Source organism: Wyeomyia smithii, chromosome 3 (assembly GCF_029784165.1).
Source record: "Wyeomyia smithii strain HCP4-BCI-WySm-NY-G18 chromosome 3, ASM2978416v1, whole genome shotgun sequence".
NCBI classification, from domain to species: Eukaryota; Metazoa; Arthropoda; class Insecta; order Diptera; family Culicidae; genus Wyeomyia; species Wyeomyia smithii.
The window spans coordinates 233,828,154-233,852,250 of NC_073696.1; the positions used below are offsets into that span (position 1 = coordinate 233,828,154).

The 24,097-nt window shown below is 40.5% G+C and overlaps 4 protein-coding genes across 4 annotated transcripts; 2 read left to right on the plus strand and 2 right to left on the minus strand.

The window, feature by feature from the left end:
* Positions 1-1,409: 1,409 nt before the first annotated feature.
* Positions 1,410-6,299, plus strand: LOC129733078 (DNA topoisomerase 2-binding protein 1-A). Its single transcript, XM_055694643.1, has 6 exons — positions 1,410-1,618; positions 1,679-2,782; positions 2,846-3,866; positions 3,923-5,323; positions 5,391-5,716; positions 5,771-6,299. Exons 1-6 carry the CDS (start codon positions 1,517-1,519, stop codon positions 6,188-6,190), a joined length of 4,374 nt encoding a protein of 1,457 aa, XP_055550618.1. The 5' UTR covers positions 1,410-1,516; the 3' UTR covers positions 6,191-6,299.
* Positions 6,300-6,356: 57 nt separating this feature from the next.
* Positions 6,357-8,787, minus strand: LOC129733081 (probable methylcrotonoyl-CoA carboxylase beta chain, mitochondrial). Its single transcript, XM_055694645.1, has 3 exons — positions 8,288-8,787; positions 7,418-8,221; positions 6,357-7,360 (listed from the first exon to the last, which is right to left on the minus strand). The coding sequence occupies exons 1-3, from the start codon at positions 8,420-8,422 to the stop codon at positions 6,554-6,556; spliced, it is 1,746 nt and encodes a 581-aa protein (XP_055550620.1). The 5' UTR covers positions 8,423-8,787; the 3' UTR covers positions 6,357-6,553.
* Positions 8,788-8,924: 137 nt separating this feature from the next.
* LOC129733083 (zinc finger protein 664-like) lies at positions 8,925-11,132 on the minus strand. The gene is made up of 2 exons (XM_055694651.1): positions 10,320-11,132; positions 8,925-10,255 (listed from the first exon to the last, which is right to left on the minus strand). The coding sequence occupies exons 1-2, from the start codon at positions 10,455-10,457 to the stop codon at positions 9,101-9,103; spliced, it is 1,293 nt and encodes a 430-aa protein (XP_055550626.1). The 5' UTR covers positions 10,458-11,132; the 3' UTR covers positions 8,925-9,100.
* On the plus strand, positions 10,914-14,419 carry LOC129729115 (zinc finger protein ZFP2-like). Its single transcript, XM_055687597.1, has 4 exons — positions 10,914-11,259; positions 11,375-12,073; positions 13,187-13,309; positions 13,368-14,419. The coding sequence occupies exons 2-4, from the start codon at positions 11,435-11,437 to the stop codon at positions 14,355-14,357; spliced, it is 1,752 nt and encodes a 583-aa protein (XP_055543572.1). The 5' UTR covers positions 10,914-11,259; positions 11,375-11,434; the 3' UTR covers positions 14,358-14,419.
* The last annotated feature ends 9,678 nt before the right edge of the window (positions 14,420-24,097 follow it).

Genomic DNA, 24,097 nt, shown 5'->3' on the forward strand with positions numbered 1-24,097 from the left:
GGTACCTACAGCCTTTGAAAAGTTTCATTGCACTTTCAAGTGTACACGGAAAGTCACGCGAAATTATAACGAAATTATAGAGTTGGCTTATTTATTGCTTTTTACTTTGCGTATCTGCATATATGTACCACCGTCAATGATGACTACGCGAACAGACGACTTATGTCATAGGGTTGTTTATGATAGCTTTAATTGATTTAGATTCATTTTATCATATATTTTATTCAGACTTAAGGCTCAAGCACAATCGATACGTTTGCGTTGCGTTGACGTTAATTTGGCAGAAAATGTATGGACTAAAGCATAGTTTACAGTTCCAAGCGAAGTGAGAAATTTGACAAGTGAAAAAGTGTAAATTTTCGCTTGTGAAATCTGTCGTGAAACCCCGTTTGTGGAACACGCAGGTATTTCACCAGCCTGCAATTTACAGTTTAAGTGAAAGGAAATTCAAGTGTTTACACTCCGAGTGAAGTGAAAATTAACTGCAACTAGCAGAATATATACGCACGCTGCTATCTTCACTAGCGTTTGCATGCGTGAAAAATGTAAACCCAAGTGAAAAAGATGAGATCCACAACCTTCGATTTCGCTGGATCGAATTTGTTTACAATTCCAAGCGAAGTGGAATTTTTGCAGGTTGCATTTTTCACGAGCGTGAAAAAATGAACATTTTGTATGAGATTTTCACTTCGCTTTGAATTCTAAATAGGGCTTAACTTCAAATTGCCGCAAACGCAACCGCAACGTATCAATTGTGTTTAGACCTTTAGTTCCCATGAATGCACTTCAATGCTAGCATTTCCTCTAAAACAATATTGTTGATTTACAGCTCATTAAGCTATTATTAAGCGGATTTCAAACAATAGCTTAATAAGTAATTATTCAACAAAATTGTTTGTTGGGTTAACATAAGAGTGCTTTTTAAATTATTGACGGCCCAAATTGAGAACACCCAACTACCAACACGCAATTAGCAGATACGCAGTGTACGGTACATTTTTATTATGAGAATAGAGTTACAGCACATCCATACATTTTGCCATACATTTTTTGAAGCCTCTTTTCTCTAGCTCTCTGGCTGGATTATACGTCAATAGGCTGCGAAACAGCCGAAAAAGCTCCGTCCATGCGAGATCAACTGTTGCTGCAAGTGGTGTGCAGAAACTCAAAAAGTGCAGAGCGATTGTTTCGTTATGAGCGCTTTATGGATTTTTTGCAGGACATAAATGTTGAGAGAAAACTTTCAAAGTTGATTTTCTCAGTTCGATGCAAATGTTAGATTGGTCGATTTGAAAAATTACGCGAGATTTTGTGTTCAGTGTTGATACCGACACTCCGACAAAATTTCCCACCAAAAAGTATATGACAACACTGTCAAAATTCAAAAAAATACCGTACAATTCGAATTATTGTGCTACAAAATATATCGGTTCATTTACATCGTAGTAGGTTTTTCCCGTTATTAATACCTGAAATACCAGATTTAGAATCCATATATTAAAAATACAAAAATCAAATGAGTTCTATATCTGAACAGCAACTTCAAGAGTTTCTTTTCGTTATAAAAGATGATAAAGAGATTGAAGATGCTTCGGAAGACATGCAAATGGCATATTCAGTAAGTGCTTTGAAATGATTGTTCTATTTTTAATATGTTCAAATATCAATTACTACGCAGGCCATTCGTGATCACGGTCAGGAAAAACTCGTCACTTGGCTGAGTGAAAAAGAATGTATTAACCTCCAACCAGAACAGCTATCGAAAAAACATGTAGCTGTATTTGAGCGCTTCAATGGACCGGCATATGATCACATCCGGACAACAACTGCTTGTGTCGTTGGACCACGTTGTTTGATAAGCTGTTTCAACGACGATCAAACAATTCCATGCGGGAAACAGCCTGTACTAACTACTGCTATGCGTAATTTAACCGTGAGTACCTCTGGACTAAAGATTGAGGAAAAGGCTCGACTTAGTCAGATGGTTTTTCAAATGGGCGGTTGTTATCTAGAAATTTTGACTGCTGCGTGCACCCATCTGATTGCAGCTACGGTCAAGTCTATAAAATACGAAAAAGCAGCTGAAATAAAAATGCGCATCATGCATCCCAGTTGGGTGCAGGACGTTTGGGAACAGAGTCAGTGCAAAATGATCAACGCTACAGATTCCACGTTCGACAAACATATACTTCCGGTCTTCTACTCCTTGACCCTCACGTCAACTGGTTTGACAACTCAGAAACGAAACCAGATTAAGCAGCTGATAGAGGAAAACGGTGGTCGCTATATTGGAGCGTTCAAATCAGAGCACACCGATATTTTAATTTTGGAGAAAAGTAGTGTCGGTTCTGCTAAGTTTCAAGCGGCAGTTCGTTGCAAAAAGGAATGCTTGACGCCATCGTGGGTTATAGACAGCGTCCAAAAAGGATACGCTCTCCCAATTGCAAACTATGAAGTGAGACGTATCAAAGCATCCACACCGACTAAGGATGATGCTGGGACAATTTCAAGTATGGATTTCAACCCGGACTGTACCCAACTGTCGATGATCAGTCACCAAACCAGTCGAAATTTAACCGTCAACGAGAGCATAGCAAGTATGGCCTCTATGGCGCACACCGGCACGAGACCAACACGTTCATCGGCGGTAAAGCTGCCGGAGAAAGAAGAAATCCAACCAGCAATGACAGACGTAAACCAAAGGCATAACTATCATGAAATTCTTGCGAAAATTACTCTACCACAAGCCAAAAAGTCGGGCCCTTTTCTTGACGGGTGCAACGTAAGTATAATGTTTAATTAGGGCTTGTTATTTTTACTAATAGAATTTGTGTACACATCGCAGATCTATTTGAGTGGATTCACAGCAGATGAAAAAGATAAATTGAACAAAATCCTGAACACCGGTGGGGCGACACGGTATGATGAGATAAGTGATCGTGTCAGTCATGTGATAGTGGGCGAACAAATTTCGGCAGATTTCCGAGAAATTCATGATCAGCAAATAAGTCCGCATATTTTAACCATCGAGTGGCTTCAAAAGTCTATGGAATTGCGAATGCCCGCCCCGGAAGATGACGAGCTGATATTTAGGCCAAACCTGAAGGACGTCGTGGTAGAAAAAGTACCGGAACCTCCCTCACCAGCAAGTAAGAAAAATTTAGAATCAATGAACAGTACATTTAAACGACCTGGAGCACCACCGAAATTTCGTTTGGATGATGCTAAACCAGGTCCAAGTCGAGAAAACCGAAAGGAAGATGACGTTTTACTGCAGTACATGCATAAAAATACATCTGTTCAGTTACCACCTGCGGAGACAAAGAAGACTCCTAGTGCAACAGCACCGACTGCCGAGTCTATCACATCTCAGAACTCGGAACTAGATTCGCAGTACAGTGATTTTATGTCCACCAAAACACTGTTTGTGTACGGGTTTTCCGAGGAAGACGCAATGCAGATCGTAACCGATTGCGAAAACTGCGGTGGCACTATTGTGGATGAAAACTATACTGACGTAGCAGATTATATTGTACTACCAACTAGCTGCATTGGAGAGATTGACTTTACCGTGCGTGGTCGGGAAACCGTCAATTGTATCTGGTTGGAGACTTGCATTCAGGACGGCGTATGTTATCCCCTACAATACTACTTCGAACCGATATTTTACGCTGAAGACGATCCGAAACCTTTGGAGGGAGAAGTACTAGTTATTAGCACCTACTCCGGAGCCGAGCGAAACTATCTGATCGCGTTAGGTGGAATCTTGGGCGCCAAAGTTGAGGATCGTCTTGTTCGTAAGTCTGCTCCGATAGTAATTTGTAAAGAAGCGGCAGGTGCCAAATACGAAGCCGCTATCAAATGGGGTAAGTCGTTGAATTTATTAAACCTTTCAAACTTTTTGAGATAAGAATACTTTTAGAACTCACCGCAGTCAATGCTGACTGGTTGCGCGAGTGTCTCAAGCGTAAGCTCCGTGCCAACGAAGAACCCTATTTGGTCGGTAAATCCATTTGTTCTTCTAAAAACGTCTTTCATGAAACGGAAAGCAATAAACGGCTTTCTGATTTGCCTGAGTTCTCCAGAAACGCTTGTCTGCCGACAACTTCTACAGATGATGTGGATATTGATTCGGTTTTTCTACCTCCACCCCCACCGCAAGCAGCAACGACATCAGTGTCTAAATCACCTGTAACTGCTGGTCCGGTTAAAGAGAACTATCCCGAAAATTACAAGTACATATCGGTGGACAAAACAAAAAGTTCAAAAGAAATAGCATACGAATTCAAACGGTTATCTTCACCAGAATTGCGAAAAATTTCCCACGAAGAGAGGCAGGTTTACTCTCAGGAAATGGAGCATTACGAAGACTTGGTCCAAACTCAGCGTGATCAGCGCCAACCATTCGACCCTGGGCATTCGGTGGACTCCCCCCTGGTACTAAAACATCGTCGGTTGTCCGCGCTTACTGGAGTAAATTCACCTTCTACCCCGACAGCCTCTACGAGCACCAGCATTTCGGAGTATGAGCAACTCAGTGTAACGCAACGGGTGATGGAATTTGACACACCGGTTCGTGAAACGCTCTACAAGGTACTTAAAGAAGCCGAAGAAGCAGAAAAGAAAATAACTCCCCGAACACGTCGTAGAAATGAGTTGCTGGCTACACCTAGCACCGGACAACATGGCCATATTAAAACGCCAACCCTGCCTGAGTGCATGACCAAACCGGTCACACCGTACGGATTTCGTCCGGATGCTAGCCCGGAGAATCATCTCTACCATAAACGGAAGCTCCAGGTATGGGATCAGTACTATAGACCCAGGGAGCAGCAAGAACGTCGTAAGAGTACTCCTTTGAGTGAAATCAAACGACGCTTTTGGCGGGAGAATCTAGGTGACGAATATGTAGACTACATCGAGTCCAAGTATTCTTCCACACAGTTTCAACCCTTCCAGCAAGATGACGAAGACGAAAAGCCCAAGAACCATCAGGAGCAATGTCAGCCGAGCACTTCGTCTAGTGGTAGCAGAGGGAAAGAAATCACAGAAGAGGCACTTAACGAAAGTCGCAAGTCAGAGGAAAACAACAGAAGCGGTGAAAAGCGGTCCCGCGAAGAATCCGATGACGATGATGATGAAATTACAAAAAACCGCCCCGATGGCATACCAGCGGCCAAACGAATGAACCTTGCAGAATCGGATAATGTTAAGCGGTTAAGTGATCTAATCAATTCGAACAAAAACGCCGCCAAGAAAACGAAGAAGTATTACAATGAACTAAAAGAACCGCAGTACTCTGAGCTGCCGAGATTCGATTCAGGTGCGTTGATTTGTTTTCATTTTATTGATTTTAAATTATTTTTTAACCGCTTCTTTATACATTTTAGAGTTAGCATCGGAAGATGCACTTGGGGTCGGATGGCGTGATCCAACTGAGAAGGAAGATGATGGCAATGCAATGATTTATAAGGGTACTCCGGTATTTGCAATATCCGGAGTGAGCGATACACAGCGTTTGTCAGTGATGGAGAAGGTAAAACAGCTAGGAGGTGAACTATCAACCAAGCCGAATGAATACGATCCAGCTTGTACACACATTATCTGTGGCAAACCAAACCGGGGGGAGAAGATATTGTCCGGAATCGCAGCCGGCAAATGGTTATTATGTTATAAATATCTCGATGATTGTTGTACAGCTGGTCAATTTCTGAATGTAAGTATTAGTTTGTCATTGGTAGGCAATTAAGCAGTGTACTTGTTTTTTTAGGAAGAACAGTACGAGTGGGGTAATCCTAAAGCTACAGATTTGCCACAGTTGGAAGCAACGGAAAGACAGGTTTCAAAAGCAGCATACAACTGGCGTTGTAAAATCGTCCGGGAAGCTGGCAAACACGACGGCGTTTTCACCGGTTTCCGTGTTCTACTGATGGCACCAAAAAAAGAGCAATTTATCCGGCTTCTAAAATCGGGTGGCGGTGTTGTAATTGATACCAGCCCACCGTTTGTTCTTTCCGTAGACGCCATGACTGCCACGCACTGTTTCGTGGACAAAAAGGTTCAGATAAATCCCCGCGATCATAGAGCGTTGGCTGAAGCCGGCATAGCTGTAATGTCGATCATGTATCTTAATGCATACCTTACGTCGGAGACGTTGCCGGATCCGGATAAATATCGGTTGGAAATCTAGGTAGTGGTAAGTAGCTGTAAAAGCTTCGGCTTTAACCTGTTAAATTGAACAAACTTTTTTAGATAACACTAAACATACAAATACAATAATAAAATTGTGTTAACAAAAATTATTTCTAGAGAGGGGTTTTAGTCGTTATTCATTCAATGAACAAAACGAAAAAAAATCAACAAAACAAAATTTTATTTTCTTAATTATTGAAAATGCAGCTGGCATTAAATGCAATTTCTGGTATAATCACAAACCGAAACCGGTATTCCTCCATTGTAAATATTATTCTATTTTCTACCAAATGCACTTCGGTAACTCTTACAAATGGAAGACAATTGTTACGTTACGATCACTTGGTCGTATCCAGACTGTCTACATACGAAACACTCCGAATTTGGTTTCGCCAATAGGCTTATTGAGCGCCGCCTGCAAACTCAAGCCAAGTACTTTTCTAGTGTCTATGGGATCGATAATTCCGTCGTCCCACAATCGAGCCGTACTGTAATATGGAGATCCTTCCGCTTCGAACTGTTGAATTATCGGTGCTTTTATCTTGTCTCCGATAGCGGTTGTCCATTCTTTCCCGGAACGCCTGTACTGTTCCTCGGTGATTTGTGCCAGCACACCGGCTGCCTGCGAACCGCCCATAACCGAAATGCGACTGTTCGGCCACATATACAAAAATCGTGGTGAATAGGCCCGGCCACACATGCCGTAATTTCCCGCACCGTACGATCCACCAATGATCAATGTCAGCTTGGGAACATTGGCACATGCCACAGCTGTCACCATCTTAGCACCATTTTTCGCTATTCCTCCAGCTTCGGCATCTCTACCCACCATAAAACCGGTGATATTCTGCAAAAATATCAGTGGAATTTTCTTCTGCGCGCACAGTTGTATGAAATGAGCACCCTTGAGTGCACTTTCGGAAAACAACACGCCGTTATTCCCGACCACTCCGACCAATTGACCGTAGAGCCGTGCGAAACCGCACACGATCGTTTCTCCGTAAAACTTTTTGAACTCCGTAAAACGGCTTCCGTCAAAAATTCGAGCTATTACTTCTCGTACGTCAAAAGATTTAGTCAAATTCGCTCCAACGATTCCGTACAACTCCTCTGCATCATAACGAGGCACTTCCGCTTCCGGCAGGAAACTCAACCCATCGTGACTCATCTGCGAAATTGAAATTTATATCAAATTTAGTTACCAAAATTATATCATCTATTCTACCATTGCTTTCGAAGAATATCCAGCTTTTTCGTCGTATCCACTCGGTCGGTTCAAGTTTTGCACAACCTGTCTGGCCAGATAGAGCGCATGTTCGTCATCAACAGCGTAGTGGTCTGTAACACCAGACGTTCGGCAGTGCAAATCTGCTCCTCCCAAGTCCTCCGCTGATACAACTTCTCCAGTGGCTGCCTTAACTAAAGGTGGTCCTGCTAGGAAAATTGTGCCTTGCTTTTTCACGATAATGCTTTCATCCGCCATGGCCGGGACGTACGCACCACCAGCAGTACACGATCCCATTACGACGGCAATTTGCGGAATTCCAGCCGCTGACATGTTAGCCTGATTGAAGAAAATACGCCCGAAATGCATTTTATCCGGAAATACATCCGCCTGTCGCGGTAAGTTAGCACCGCCGGAATCAACCAGATAGACGCAGGGAAGATTATTCTCTTGTGCAATTTCCTGAGCCCGTAGATGTTTTTTCACGGTGATCGGGTAGTAGGTGCCTCCCTTAACTGTTGCGTCATTGGCTACAATAACACAGTCTACACCCTGAATCCGTCCGACACCAGTGACAATTCCTGCTGAATTGACCACATCTTTTCCATACATCTCGTAACCGGCTAATGTGCTCAGTTCCAGGAAGGGAGAACCTGGATCCACTAATCTATTTATACGATCCCGAGCAAGCAGCTTTCCTTTGCTAGTATGCCGTTTGATTGCTTCTGGTCCTCCTCCGCTCAGCACTTGGTCGGTGATGGATTTAAGTTCACCAACCAATTCGTTCATTTGTGAATGGTTTTCCTATGGCAAGTGAGAATCTAAATGTCTAGTCTGTTGCTAGGTGGCTACCGTCAGACAGTTACTAACCTTATACTCAGCAGATTGTCGATTCACATCGGTAGTTAGAACGTTTGCTTCGGAAATGTGCAACGCCCGGAGTGTATATCGTATCAGCTGGCACTGCGACCATCCTGGCGCAAGAAAGCGTGACTTCGAAAGCATTTCGGGGTTTTTATTGATGCGTATTATGTAAATATTAAGCAACACTCGTGGAATGGGAGGAGCGGACAATGAAGACTACTGTGCAGCTATCAAGCACTATCAGCAACTTGTTGTTGACAGCAACGACAGCAGCATCAGGCACATGGGAACAGCGTTGCCAGATTAGACATTCTAACTTTTTTTATTTGTAAAATACCACGAGAAAAGATTAATATGAAGCTAATCATTAGTTTACAGCTACTCGAATATGAACAACGTGGAAAAAATATATAATTTAAATTTTTGGTCGGTGGTGTCAGTTGCTTTTGGTAGGCGGGTAAAATATGAACTGTGAATCAGAACAATGAACTAACAGAAAATACCGGAATTTAGATAGAATGCTTTTCAGCACAACCGAAAGTGTGCTTGCAAGAATTTTTAGCAAAATGTGCTTTGCAAGAATTTCCAGAAATATTTTTATATATCTTTTAGGCAAAATAACTAGTAAAAATCATAAGAACACTTCTTGCTCTTTAGCTACAAGATCTCGGTAGGAATTTTATTTGTTTGTCTTAATTTTTTCGAATCAAATGACATTTTATCCGTAAATTTAGCGCCTTCTTAACATCTGAAGCCCAAAATAGTATTTTTTTCTTTTGGCTAATAACAGAAATATATACATAGAGATCTTATTCAAAATCACTCCAAACTGTGCATGGTCAAGTGCCGCGTTAGTTGATCGCTATCGCTGTAGGCCTTAGCACACACAGGACAACTGAAAGGTTTTTCTAGATGCACAAGTTTATGCTTGGCAAGTCCTTTGCCAACCAGGAATGTTTTTATACACAAGTCACACTTGTGCGGCCGGTCATTCGTATGTGTACGGCGGTGTCGTAACAGGTGACTGCTCTCCGAGAAACCTTTGCCACAAATGTCGCAGATATAGGGTCGCTCGCCGGTATGAATGCGAGTGTGCTTTTTCAGATCACCTTTCTCCAGGAAATCTTTTCCACAAGTGTCACACTTGTACTGTCGCACGTTTGCATGAATGCGCTTGTGCTTGGTCAGCTTACAGTTTTCCGTGAATCCTTCTCCACAGGTGTCACATTTGAACGGTCGATCACCGGTGTGGGTATGCATATGATTTGCGAGATGGCTTTTCTCAGTGAAACCTTTGCCGCAGACGTCACAAACATGTGGTCTCACATTGGTGTGAACTCGTTTCTCGTGCTTCGTAAGATCACTGCCGCAGATGAATACTTTATCACAGAGACTGCACTTGCTTGGCCGTTCCCCTGTGTGAATACGCACGTGGCGTGTCAACTGGCTGCTTGCGATAAAAGCTTTGCCACAGGTTTGACATTTATGCGGCTTGTCTCCCGTATGTATACGCGTATGTCGTTTAAGGTCGTTAGCTGCCACAAAACCTTTGCTACAGAACCCGCATTTGTGCGGTCGGTCGTCACATGCCGCATCCATTGTCACACTACCAGTAGCGATCGTGGCACCGACCGACACATGACTAGATGCGATTGGTTCAATTCTTTCTGGTGAAAGATGCTCCTTGCTACTCGTTGTGGTCGTTGCATCCGGAACCCAAACGGGTTCATTTTTAACTTGATCGGAAAAGTCATCTTCCAGAGAATCCTTGCTCTTGAGATCCGAAGAATGTTGCGTTATATCTGATTTCAACTGGTTTCGCTCCTCTAAACTTACGATTTCTTTGATATCCATTTTAGAGGTCTGTAAAATATTTTCCGTCTTCAGGCATCGTTCATGGAAACGCGCTGCATTGGCTACATCATTTAAACATTTACCGCAAATGCTTTTCGAAAAAACATCATGTTCTAAAATCTAAAACCCCAAAGCAAACATGATTATTTATATCAGGTTCTGACTTCTGCTTCGGATATCTTACCAAAACTTCCCCGTAGCTGGCAATCAAGTTACTAATCTTCTTTTCGAATTCGTCCAAAAGATCGAACACATGAAACATTTCACTTTCTTCCACCATACAGCATCGGCAACACTCTGGCATTAACAAATAGGGGGACATTTTTGTGAAAATAAGAAAGCGTAAGGAAAGCTGAAATTGCAGAATCTTCGCAAACAAGGACTTGTTTTGTTGACCATTTGATTAATTTTGAATCGTTTCAAATTTAGATGCAGAGATGCCAGATGTCAGAACTTATTGCATGAACTTAATTGCATATGCACTGAGAAAAATTGGTAGTTGAAATTTTTCGTTCACGAAAAATAAAAACAAAATTCAGTACCCACATTACAACAACAATTACATTGAACAAATATCATATCGTTGAATAATATCAATATCATAATCATACATTTGTTTTGTTCTAAAACGGAAATTGGATCTAATTTAATCGTCTTAGTTTTCTTAACAACTCAAACTCAACTTCGTTTAGGTTGATGTCGAATTGTTGATTATCTCATCATAGCTCAGCCCACAGTGTGATCGCGTATATGATCGCTTATGGTGCATGTGCACATCTGTTTACCATATACCGCACAGGCATTCGCATCTAATCTTAAGGAACCTGAAAAATCCTTGTTCTTTTATAACTCTGAGAAAAAGCGTGATCCCGAGGATCAGTACACAATATGAAAAAGAACTTTGCATTCTTATGCTGCTCACCAACACTACTGATAGAAAGCATCATCGACTTTCCTTGTTTGAAGAGTATGTGTGTGACAGAGTGCTTATTGTTGATCATTTTATGGATAAGCAGTGAGCTGCGATCGTGTCAATTTCATGTAAATTGTTGAAATTTTCCTGTTGTGATTTGGGTTATTGCGCTTGGAAAAGCAATCGGAAACCTTAATGCTGATTATTGCTGGTAAGTAAACCTTTCCCGAATAAGATTTGATACTGATTCAATTTTGAATTAAAAGTTCAAAGGATTGCATTTCAATTTTTGTATGTACATTTCTTTTAAACAAAGATTGTTTTAGAATGTTTGCTTGAGGAACGATCAACTATATAGCGATTGCAAGAACACAAGACACAAAACCATGGATGAGCTAAACGAACCAATAATAATTAATGATAATAATAATACAATTGAAAAAATTGTAACTGGTGCAGAAATCGCAACGCAACAGGAATCCTCAACTGAAAGTGATGGTTCAAGCAGCATATTAGTAAAGCCAGAAAAGGATAAGTACCGTCGACAGTGTGATTTCTGCGGTAAAGGATTCGATGCCAATACTGATCTGTCGCGCCATAGACGAATTCACACCGGAGAGAGACCACACAAGTGCACCATCTGTGGAAAGGCTTTTATTGCGTGCAATCAGCTGGCCCGTCACCTTCGCATTCACACCGGGGAACGGCCACACGTGTGTGACGTCTGCGGTAAAACATTCATCTGCGGCGGCGATCTGACGAAGCACAAGCGCACACATTCCGGTGCGAAACCGTATGGGTGCGAAATTTGCGGTCGTCTGTTCAACCAAAGAAATCATCTGCTAGCCCACCGATTTATTCACACCGGCGAGCGGCCATTCCAGTGCAATATTTGTGGCGATGAATTCACGGAAAACAGACGACTGACCGTGCACAAGCTCAAGCACACGACGGAACGCGCTCATGAGTGCGATATATGTTCCAAACGGTTTACAGGCAATAATGCTGTTAAGCGGCACATGCGTGTTCATAACATCAACTGAACTGACCCGGCTCATATGATTTTAGGATATCCAATTAGAACACCCCAACATGATGAGCTAATCTATCTATTTCCCGGATATTAAAAATAAAAAAAAAATAGTTTTTAATTAAACAAAATTAAAGCGTTTCAATTTTCCGTTTTTATTTGCAGCTAAGAACTTTTCGTTCTGCTAATACCTAGTTTGCAACAGAAAAAGCATGAAACGTGTTATGAGTTTCGAGAGAAAATTGAAAGTTGTATACTGTCTTTGATGAACTGAATGATGGCTTATTCAAAATCATTACAAGTTCGATTTTGTCCGCTATTGTTCTAGTCGGGAGGTTTATGCTTATGTACACCTTCCAATGGCCTGCAGTTATGGATGCACAATCGCTCCAAACTCCTTAATTGTTTGCCGCAAAAATCACAGATATACCTTTACTCACCGATGTGAGTCAGCATGTGCCAATGCAGATAAGTCTTCAAGAGAACGCACGGCTGCAAAATTAACATAATGACCACTTGATAGTGAATCCACCGATGATCAATTAGATTTATATTCTGGTTTCTATTGATTAGCTAATATTTGCTGTTTTTTGTAGTTTCTACCTTCTTTAGTATCTAGTCTAGTCTAGTCATATTTGATCATATTTTCTCGAAATATTGTCAAATTATTACGCACAATCTGAAAAAGCAATTTTTAAAACTGTGGACAGACTATGTTTGAATTTCTAGCAGATTTTTCGTTTTTTTCGAGCAGGTGCAGGAAACTACTGTTATTTCTGTACTGTTCATCAAAAAATTTTCTTATCTTCCATTACAGTTTCAACAGAAAATAATCACCTACAAATGGAGCGATTTTTATTCTCCATTTAAAAATCGAAGAACAACGATACTATATTTTCGATTTTTTCAATCACGTTTTGCTCAGCGCTTTAAGTTGTACTGCTTAGTGTTTTAGTGTTAAATCTGGCAACTCTGCTTGAAAGATTGTCAATCTGTCTATTTTGAAGTTATAGCAGCGAAAGTGTTTTTTTCGAATGCTTATTTGAAATCTGTTTCAAAGTTATCTCTCATTTCGAATCGGATTTGAGCGAACATTTAATTTTCCGTAAAAATGACGGGATGGTGCAGGTGTTGTTTGGCCAACGACAGCGAAATGATGAACGTATTTGGGACGTTAGATGAGTTTGCGAGTCAAATATGTGATATGATCATGCATTGTGGGGGTATAATGGTGAGTGCAATTTTCGATATATGCTATTGATGGTGTATTTTTTCAGCTGACAATTTAGATTTCAGAACATGACTTTTTACCGAAGGATATTTGCCAAACGTGTCTAAGTGATTTGAGGATCGCAGTTCGTTTTCGAGAACGATGTCTAAAGACGGAGAACATTTTGCAAAATACTCAACTCGATGTAGGTGATGAACGCACACCCAAGGACATAAATGCCGATCCTCCAAGTGTTCCCGAATTAAGGAACTCCCCGTCGTCTGACATGACCCAAATAAAAACGGAAAGGATCACTGATGAAAACCTCGGAGACCCGCCTTCTACGAAAACTGAAACGGATTCTGTCCCGAAAGATGAGCAAGCAGTTGCTGGTGAAGCAAATAATTGGATTGTAGAGGAAATAAAAGCAAACATCGACGTATCAAGAAAACAACGGTACTTTACATGCGACGATTGTGGAAAAAGGTTTTCAAATAACTTGCACTTTGAGCGACATGTCTTGTCTCACAAAAGTCTGCCGCACGTGTGTGAAATATGTGGCAAAGAATATTCTCAAACTGGTCACTTTTTCCGCCATGTGAAGAATCATAAGGGTTCAGAACGACCGTACAAATGTGAAGTTTGCGGAAAGGAGTTCATTGAAAATGGACACCTAGTGCGACATATGCGCATCCACACCGGAGTACGACCGTACAGCTGCAAAATATGTGGCAAAGATTTCATCCAAAGTGGAAATATGAAGCGACACCTGTTAACCCATGCTCAAGAGGAGCAGCATTTTCAATGTGATGAGTGTGGTAAGCAATTTATTCGTTTGAAGCACTTTAAACGCCACCAGCTAGTTCATGCTGGTCTCAAACCACATAAATGCGATATATGCGACAAAGAGTTTATGCTTCCTGGAAAATTAATGCATCACATGCTGCTGCACACCAGAAATGTGCGACCCTATCGATGTGAAGTCTGCGAAAAGACTTTTGTTTCGAAGGTTCTTTTTGAGAAACACGTAAAGAAGCATGGTTTGCGACAAAAGAAAAACCAACTGTGAATAATCGCTTGAGTCAGTATTGAATGAATTGCTTCCGATTGAAAATAAATCTATTAAATACATCTAATGTAGTACTTAATGTAAAAAAATGTAAATTTTTTCAACTATCTCATCTAGGAGATAAATCACAAAGTTGTTGCAATGTGAATAGAATATAAGAATGTGAATGGAATATAGAAAATTTCAACAATGTGTATGTCGAACATCGGAAAAATTCAAAGCACTGAGGAAAACTGTATGTCGAAATACTTTTCTGTGGACGAGTAAATTATATTTACTTTTGTACGGTTGACAGTAGAATTTTACGGAAACTTTTCATTTATTGTTTTCCCCAAATTTTTATTGACAACTACTTGCAAAATAAATAGTTCTTATTAAAATCAAATGTGTTCGGAAAAATGGAAAATTCGTATTCGTTCTGCATTTGAATGTTCATGCTTTCTCTTTTGAACACTAATCTTCTTAATCCGCTTAAAGATTGGGCACATTTTCATTTCGTTTAAATTTTATACACGCGTTAACATTTTTGTGGATGAATTTAAATGTCCGATGGATAACACAAATAAGTAAAGGATAATGTTTTCCAATATTTATTCAAATTGTTGTATCGATATCGATTTGTTTTCGAAAACTTTTTCGCCACCCTGTCATTGTTCTGCCAAGTGTCATCGAGTAATAAGATTTGTCATTAAAGTTTAATGTCATTCACCTTTGAAACATCAAGTGGTACGGTTGATTTATGTTGGGATCTTGTAAAGAGTGCATATAATTAGCGATTATTAAAAATAGAGGAGAATATCTTTGAGGTGATTTAATTATCAAGGTGTGGAGAATAAAAATATATCGTGATCTGAAGAACAATGAGTGCAAGTGGCGGTGCCTCGGATGAGGCACCGATGGATTTTGAAAACGGGCAACATTCCAGAAGTTATGAGGATAAAAAACAAAATGGCGGAACCAAAGTTCTAGTGAACAAACTCAATCTTGGCACGCGTCAACAGAAGAATGAGTATATAAACTACAAATACAAAGAAAGTGATGAAGGCCCATACAAAGTCATAGTAGAGAAAAAAGCACAAGACAATGACAAATACCAAGGAATTAATAAAATTTCAATCGGATTGATCCTGAAGCAAAATGGCTTTACTAAAGCGATAGTGGATATTAAAAAAACAGCTAGAGCGAAAGTGCTAGTGTATCTTACAGACTGGGAAGAAGCTAATAGAATGACTACATGCCAGAATTTGACGCTCAAACGATTCAAAGCACCAACATCCTTTTGGTATGATTTGTAACGGTGAAAGGAGTTGTACAAGGAATACCAGAAGATATTGATACCCAAGAGCTACAGAGCGACATAGAAACAAACAGAGAAATAGCAGAAATTTTCCGAATGAAAAGATGGGTTACGGAAGGAACGGAAAAAGTACAAATACCAACAAACAAAGTAGGAGTTATATTCAGATGCAACAAACTACCGACTCACGTGAAGATATTTGCGGTCAATATGAAAGTAATACCCTACATTACAAGAACAATTATGTGCCACAAATGTCTAAGGTTTGGGCATTTAGCAGCTGACTGTAAAGGAAAAAAACGATGTCCGAATTGTGGAGATGGTCACGAAACCGTGGAATGCGAGAATGAAATGAAATGCGCGAACAAGGAAGCGTAAAGCAGGAACAGAAAATGGTAATGAAACAATAAGCTTGTAGCAACACCTTGAGCTGAGACAAAATGGAACCACAAAATAAACGAATTGGTGGCACAAAGAGAGTCATACAAACAAACTAATCAGGAAGTGTTCAATGAATTAACAAATGCGCTTAAACAAAATAATGACGCAGGATATGCAAACTTAATAAACAAGCTGAAAAACATGGCACTAAACCTAGGCTATTTCCAGCGGACCGATGTAGAATCCGCTTGTAGTGAAAACATTCAAGTTAATACAAAATAATATACAGAGTCTACAGAAAAACAAAGTTGAATTATCTAACGAATTACATAATGGCATATATGACGCAGCCATACTTTCCGAAATTTGGACTGATCCCGATAAAATAAAAACACTGAATATTTCAGGATATCACAAAATAATACAACCTCGAGATACCGAAGTTGGGGGAGGAGTCGGTATTTATCTTAAGGATATCTACAATTACCAAAGACTAACGCTGTCTACGACAAACATGTTTGAAGTAGTAGGAATAAAAGTGAGCGATAGCGGTTTACATATCATTTCAATAAACAGAAATCCTAGGATCACCGCAGGTGAACTCACTAATAGATTGATACTGATGATAGAGGAAACAAAATCATTTCAAATCGTTCTGATTGGCGGAGATTTCAACGGTCATAACGAAATATGGGGATGTGAAACAACAAACAATAAAGGTAAAATAATTCAAGAGACGCTTTTAGATTCTAATTTAATCATCATGAACAATGGGGCGAAAACATACAGACCAGTATCAATGATTCAACGACCAAGTGCCATTGACCTAACTTTGTGCAGCACTTCATTATACAGTAACGCAGTATGGAAAGTCCACGATCAATCACTAGGTGGTTCTGCTCATCTGATCATCAGTGTTAAATTAACAACAATAAATAACAAGTTAGACCGTATCAAGTACAATCATAAAAAAATTGGAGAGGATATAGCAAACATCGACAGCAAAGATTTCAATACCATAGACGATCTTGAAACACTCATACAAGCATCAATAAACAAAAACAAAAGCACAAATTGTTTCATCCCTAAATATTATTGGAGCGACAAACTTACTGAGCTGTAGGTACGAGAGGAAAAAAGTAGGAGGGTGGTATTCAAGACACGACCGCATGACGTTGACTACCGTATTCTCATAAAAAAAAAACATTCCATTGAAGCAAATAGTAGAGGGAATTGCAACGCTTCTTTTTCAAAACTTCTGTAACAAAATTTCGAGGCACCAAAAGGTACCAGTTGCCGATTATTCTCGTTTACTGGTTAGTCCGTCCAGAATTCCAGCCATTTTAGTATTTTGCAGTAGCCATTTATTACTAACAGCCACCAGCATAACGGGTGAAACCGGCACGAGATGACCGGTACTATTTTGTCTTTCCTCCTTTCAGCTGCTAACACCTAGGGCTGTCGTGAAATTAACATCAACACAAACATGCAATTTTGCAAGGTTTTTTCCGCTAGCATTAGCATTTTGTAAAACAGAAAATTCAACTAACCGCTCCTATTTTAAAACTGCGAGGCACCAAAAGGTACCAGTTGCCGATTATTCTCGTTTACTGGTAGTCCGTCCAGAATTCCAGCCATTTTAGTATTTTGCAGTAGCTATTTATTACTAACAGCCACCAGCATCACGGGTGAAACCGGCACGAGATGACCGGTACTATTTTGTTTTTCCTCCTTTTAGCTGCTAACACCGAGCGTCCGTATGTATCCGGTACGGTTAATGAAACTGATGGGGTGAAATGTTCGAACAATACGTTTTATACCAAGGCTTCGTCAGATAATTAGAAAGAAGGAGGGGCTACATAGATAATGGAATGGTAGAGACAAATGTTTCTTGAAAGCTGCGCCGGCCGCTGTCGTAAAATTAACACCAACACAAACATGCATTTTTGCAAGGTTTTTTCCGCTAGCAGCAGCATTTGGTAAAACAGAAAATTGAATTAGCCGCTTCTGTACCAAAATTTCGAGGCACCAAAAGGTGCCAGTTGCCGATTATATTGTTGTTTTTTGGTTAGTCCGTCCAGAATTCCAGCCATTTAAGTGTTTTGCAGTAGCCATTTACTACTAAAGCCACCAGCATAACGGGTGAAACCGGCACGAGATGACCGGTACTATTTTGTCTTTCCTCCTTTCAGCTGCTAACACCTAGCGCTGTCGTGAAATTAACATCAACACAAACATGCATTTTTGCAAGGTTTTTTTCCGCTAGCAGCAGCAATTGTAAAACATAAAATTCAACTAACCGCTTCTATTATAAAACTGCGAGGCACCAAAAGGTGCCAGTTGCCGATTTCTTGTTTACTGGTTTCCGTCCAGAATTCCAGCCATTTTAGTATTTTGCAGTAGCCACCAGCATCACGGGTCAAACCGGCACGAGATGACCGGTACTATTTTGTTTTTCCTCCTTTTAGCTGCTAACACCGAGCGTCCGTATGTATCCGGTACGGTTAATGAAACTGATGGGGTGAAATGTTCGAACAATACGTTTTATACCAAGGCTTCGTCAGATAATTAGAAAGAAGGAGGGGCTACATAGATAATGAAATGGTAGAGACAAATGTTTCTTGAAAGCTGCGCCGGCCGCTGTCGTAAAATTAACACCAACACAAATATGCATTTTTGCAAGGTTTTTTCCGCTAGCAGCAGCATTTGGTATAACAGAAAATTGAATTAGCCGCTTCTGTACCAAAATTTCGAGGCACCAAAAGGTGCCAGTTGCCGATTATATTGTTGTTTTTTGGTTAGTCCGTCCAGAATTCCAGCCATTTAAGTGTTTTGCAGTAGCCATTTACTACTAAAGCCACCAGCATAACGGGTGAAACCGGCACGAGATGACCGGTACTATTTTGTCTTTCCTCCTTTCAGCTGCTAACACCTAGCGCTGTCGTGAAATTAACATCAACACAAACATGCAATTTTGCAAGGTTTTTTCCGCTAGCATTAGCATTTTGTAAAACAGAAAATTCAACTAACCGCTTCTATTATAAAACTGCGAGGCACCAAAAGGTACCAGTTGCCGATTATTCTCGTTTACTGGTAGTCCGTCCAGAATTCCAGCCATTTTAGTATTTTGCAGTAGCTATTTATTACTAACAGCCACCAGCATCACGGGTGAAACCGGCACGAGATGACCGGTACTATTTTGTTTTTCCTCCTTTCAGCTGCTAACACCGAGCGTCCGTATGTATCCGGTACGGTTTAATAATGAAACTGATGGGGTGAAATGTTCGAACAATACGTTTTATACCAAGGCTTCGTCAGATAATTAGAAAGAAGGAGGGGCTACATAGATGATGGAATGGTAGAGACAAATGTTTCTTGAAAGCTGCGCCGGCCGCTGTCGTAATATTAACACCAACACAAACATGCATTTTTGCAAGGTTTTTTCCGCTAGCAGCAGCATTTGGTAAAACAGAAAATTCAATTAGCCGCTTCTGTACCAAAATTTCGAGGCACCAAAAGGTGCCAGTTGCCGATTATAGTTTCCTGGTTAGTCCGTCCAGAATTCCAGCCATTTAAGTGTTTTGCAGTAGCCATTTACTACTAAAGCCACCAGCATAACGGGTGAAACCGGCACGAGATGACCGGTACTATTTTGTATTTCCTCCTTTCAGCTGCTATCACCTAGCGTCCGCATGTCACTGGTGCGGTTTTGGAATCAGAATGATGGGGCGCCGGCCGCTGTCGTAAAATTAACACCAACAAAAAGATGCATACCGTGCTGGATCGAAATCCGTACACCTAAGCACATGATAATCTTCGACGGTCAATATAAAATCAAAAAATCACATATTGCTTTAAACTGACATGTTTAGTTATAGTTCTACTTATATTTTATCACTATTTTCAAGCAAAATGATTAAAATCACCCCGAAACTCGAAAAAATCATGTTTAAATATAACATGTTTTGAATCGAAATCCGTACACAGTTTTTTGTCTGAATCAAAACCCGTACACTTTTGAATCGAAATCCGCACACACGCGATATAGACTGGATCAAAGTCCATACAACAATAAATCAAACTCCGTATAGATGAAGAAGTACAAAAATGAACATCTTTTATTTATAATTTATCTTTAAATTACCGAATAAGTATATTTTGAGGATCAACTGGCTTCTAAAGTTTCACACTGTTTTCTAATTTTTGATATCAGCTGAAATAGTGCAATTTTCGTAGCGTTTCGTAGTAACCGGAACGCCGGAACCTCTCGAAGCTTCCTGGTACGACTTTCCCTTGCGCACCTCAGTCACAGCTCTTTTAAAATTGTTTGCCGTATATTTATACTTGTTTTCTTCCATTATATGCTGAAAACAAGAAGAAAGTTCAACAATATATGCATGATGCACACGCTGTACGGATTTCGATTCAAGCAAATAAAAAGAATCAAAATCCGTACGGCACAGTTTTTGTTGAATAAATACAACTTACACTATTTATTAGACAATATACAGCTCGAAAATGACAAAGACTTACCTTTTCCATCAATTTTAAAAAGATTCACAGAGTAAAACACTTATATCCCACTTGAAAATCGTTTTTATCTGAAGAACGTTTCCTTAGTAAATTCTCTAACGATACAACGAAATGACAACTGAAACCGATACACGATTGATTTTTCATTTTTAATATTTTTATTTCATGGCCTACTGGCGCATAGTTTAATTTAACAGAAGGCTAACAACTCAACGGATATGTACATGTAACTATCATATGAATTTTCACTTTTTTAATGCTTAAAACTGAAGAAAAACATCAAGGTGTACGGATTTCGATACTGTACGGGTTTCGATCCAGCACGGTATTTGCAAGGTTTTTTTCCGCTAGCAGCAGCATAAACATCGGAAACAGAAAGTGACAACAACAATAACAACAAAGTCAGATCGATTGTATCCGTTAGTGTCGACTGTGCTTGGGAAGAGAGGTAGTGATTGGCTGCGCGGTATGATTTAGACAATCGATATTAATTACCAATTTTTCAATAGTGTATCTCAAACAATAGTTTGGTTTTGTTACATAAATTTAACCGTAAAAGAATTTCTGATCGATTGATGCCAAAACCTCGAAAACCTGATTATAGATGACTGCAAAATAAGCGCTCAAAACCTGACCACTTTTCTCTGGTTTTCCCTGGTTGAATTACTAGATTTTCAAATTCAGGGGCCTAACTTCGATATAGACGTTAGTCAACGTCAAAAACTTTGAGGAAACAATTTAACCGTTCATCTAAACTCAGTAATTTAATTGAAGTAAAAAAGGCAGAAGCCATCTTCCAGAGAAAAAAAAATGGCAATAAGAGAAAAGCTAGCTGAAATTACAAAAGACATTGACCCAAGAAATTCTAAAAAAAATGGAGACTGGTAAGAAGCCTTAAGTATCGACACGAAGACAAACCAAAAAACAATATTATAACAACTCAGGAAAATGCACTTCAATTCCTACAGGAAAATCTAGGTGCACAAATAACAACACCTGAACAAATTACCGATGTAACCAGAAAATCGACCCGAACACTTTTAACACTTGAACAATGGACCAGCATGCTTCAAGGAAAAAAAAGCACTCTGCACCTGGCACAGATAGAATCACATATGAGATGTTGAGACAACTAAAAACAAATTCCAAAATTGAAATTATAGAAGAACTCAACGAAATTTTTCGTTCAGGACACTTACCAAAACATCTTAAAGAGATAAAGATACTTCCAGTATTGAAGCATGACCGGGACCCAAACGATATTACGGCATATCGACCTATCGCGATGTTGCCTACATTAACCAAATCAATCAACACTGGTGTACTCAACATAGTTAAGCAGCATTTAAAAAGGAATAAACTAATACCAGTATTATCCTTCGGGTTCCAATCTGGAAAATCCACCGAAGATCGCCTAGAATACGCGACGAACTATATAATGATGAGCAAAAGGGAAAATAAGAATTGCATAGGAATATTTTTCGACTTTTCGAACGCGTTCAACACCGTGAACATTGACAAATTAAGAGCGATAATGACAACAATGAACTTCTCGGAAGACGTGTTACAGTGGGTCCAAAACTTTTTGACCAACAGAAAAATAATTATTCAAACTGAACGTGGAACGGTTAATATGCTGACATCGAAAGGACTACCTCAAGGTGACATATTGTCACCAACACTTTTTAATATATATACTACCGAACTTCATGATACAGTAGAAAAAGAGGACACAATAACACTTCAATTTGCAGACGATTTTTTGAAAATTGTCACTGGGAAAACCGAAGAAGAAGCTTTAGAGAAGGCCCAAGTGGAAATAAATAAATTTGCAGATAAGGCAAGAACATTAGAACTACAATTAAACGAAGCGAAAACCAAGGCCATGATTTTTAATACGGGAACTACCTATCATATGGATCAACAGTGTATGGAAACATATCAAAATCGTATAATGAGCAACTCGAAATATCCAACAGACAATGCCAACGTATAGCCACAGGCTGTTCAAAAACAACACCGAATAATACATTAGCAACCTAATCAACCTAATAGTGGTACGACACCCTGATAAGGCTTACATCAAATAGGGGCCCGCCACAAAAGATCAAATCTCTGGTCGCAGTGGAAAATGTACCCAACAGGAAAAAAAAATACATTAGCAGCATTGAGCAACGAACCACCACTCTGTTACAAAAGAATTTATGAAGCGAAAAAAAGAATAATGAAACATCTGATTAAAAGAGATGCAGTCAGTAAACAATTACTTAAACTAGAACCAGCAAATTCATCACCAGACAGAATGTATACCTTCATAGAGAAAACATTTTTGGAAAACTCAGAAGAAATTTCGAAAGTATATGTAAATATTACTCCGCCTGTGACGGTTCTCTTTAGTTTAGTGTAGTCTGTACGAATAGACTTAAATTATTGAGAACTGGCGCAGAGGGTCCAAAGCCCCTGGAAAGGAGGATGGTTGTAACAGCTCTCAACCATGGCTGTTACGTAAAATAATGGTTAAACCCCTAAGCTAAGGTGTGACGCGACCCGTGCCGAGAGATGAATGGTGGGGAGGGTTTAATAAATTCCCAGCCGCTAACGGAGCCTGTGGAATACCTGGCGCCCTTCCACAGTAACCTAGCCTTCTGCGTTAGGCTATCGTGACACGCAGATGACCCCTTCTTTCGTGGCAAACTCGTGGGACTAAAAACTGGAGTTTAACAAATTTTCAAAAAAGGGCCCCGGCAACCTCAACCTGTCGGAACAAATGGAGCCAACACACTCCATGGCGTGCAGCCCCACAAAGCTGCACACTACAGGCAGAACCGAGGAGATGGAACTGGAGATGGATTTCAACCTCGACAGCGAATCGCTGGACGGAGGACCTTCAGTTTCATCACTAATCCTCGGTTCGCCAAGCGGGAAAGAAGAGAGCCCGACGGACAGTCTTCCCGATCCGGAGACACAGCCGATTGACAAGGGGAAACCTAAGTCACCTCGTGCTGATGTCAAACGGCTCTCCCAATCGCAACGGCGGCGTCTTAAAAGACTGCTAAGCCTGGGTCACTCACGAGAGGAGGCCATAGGCATAGTTCGTCAACCAGTCGACCAAGCTGACCGCTCAGGTCAGGTCGCAACCAAGCGACAGCGGTCGACTGAGACAGCGTCGCCAAACACAAGCGCTAAGGGCCCGAGCAGCAAAAAGCTCCGGGACTTGGCTTGCGCGGAGCCCCCTGCACCGCGACAAACGTCAGGGGTAACATATAGGGAGATGCTGGAGGCCACGAGCCTGTCTATCACAACGATAGACTATCCAGCCTCCCTACTTACCCCTGAACAGTTAAAAACTGTTCGAGATGCCATTCTGGACTGCATTGCGGACCAGGAGTCACCGGCCATCAGACCCAAGTTTAGGAGCTGCCGCCTAAAAAACGGTACCCTACAACTTGACTGTGCCGACAACGACACAGTTAGATGGCTGGAGACCACGGCGTCTTCTCTCATACCGTGGGATGGAGCACACCTTAGT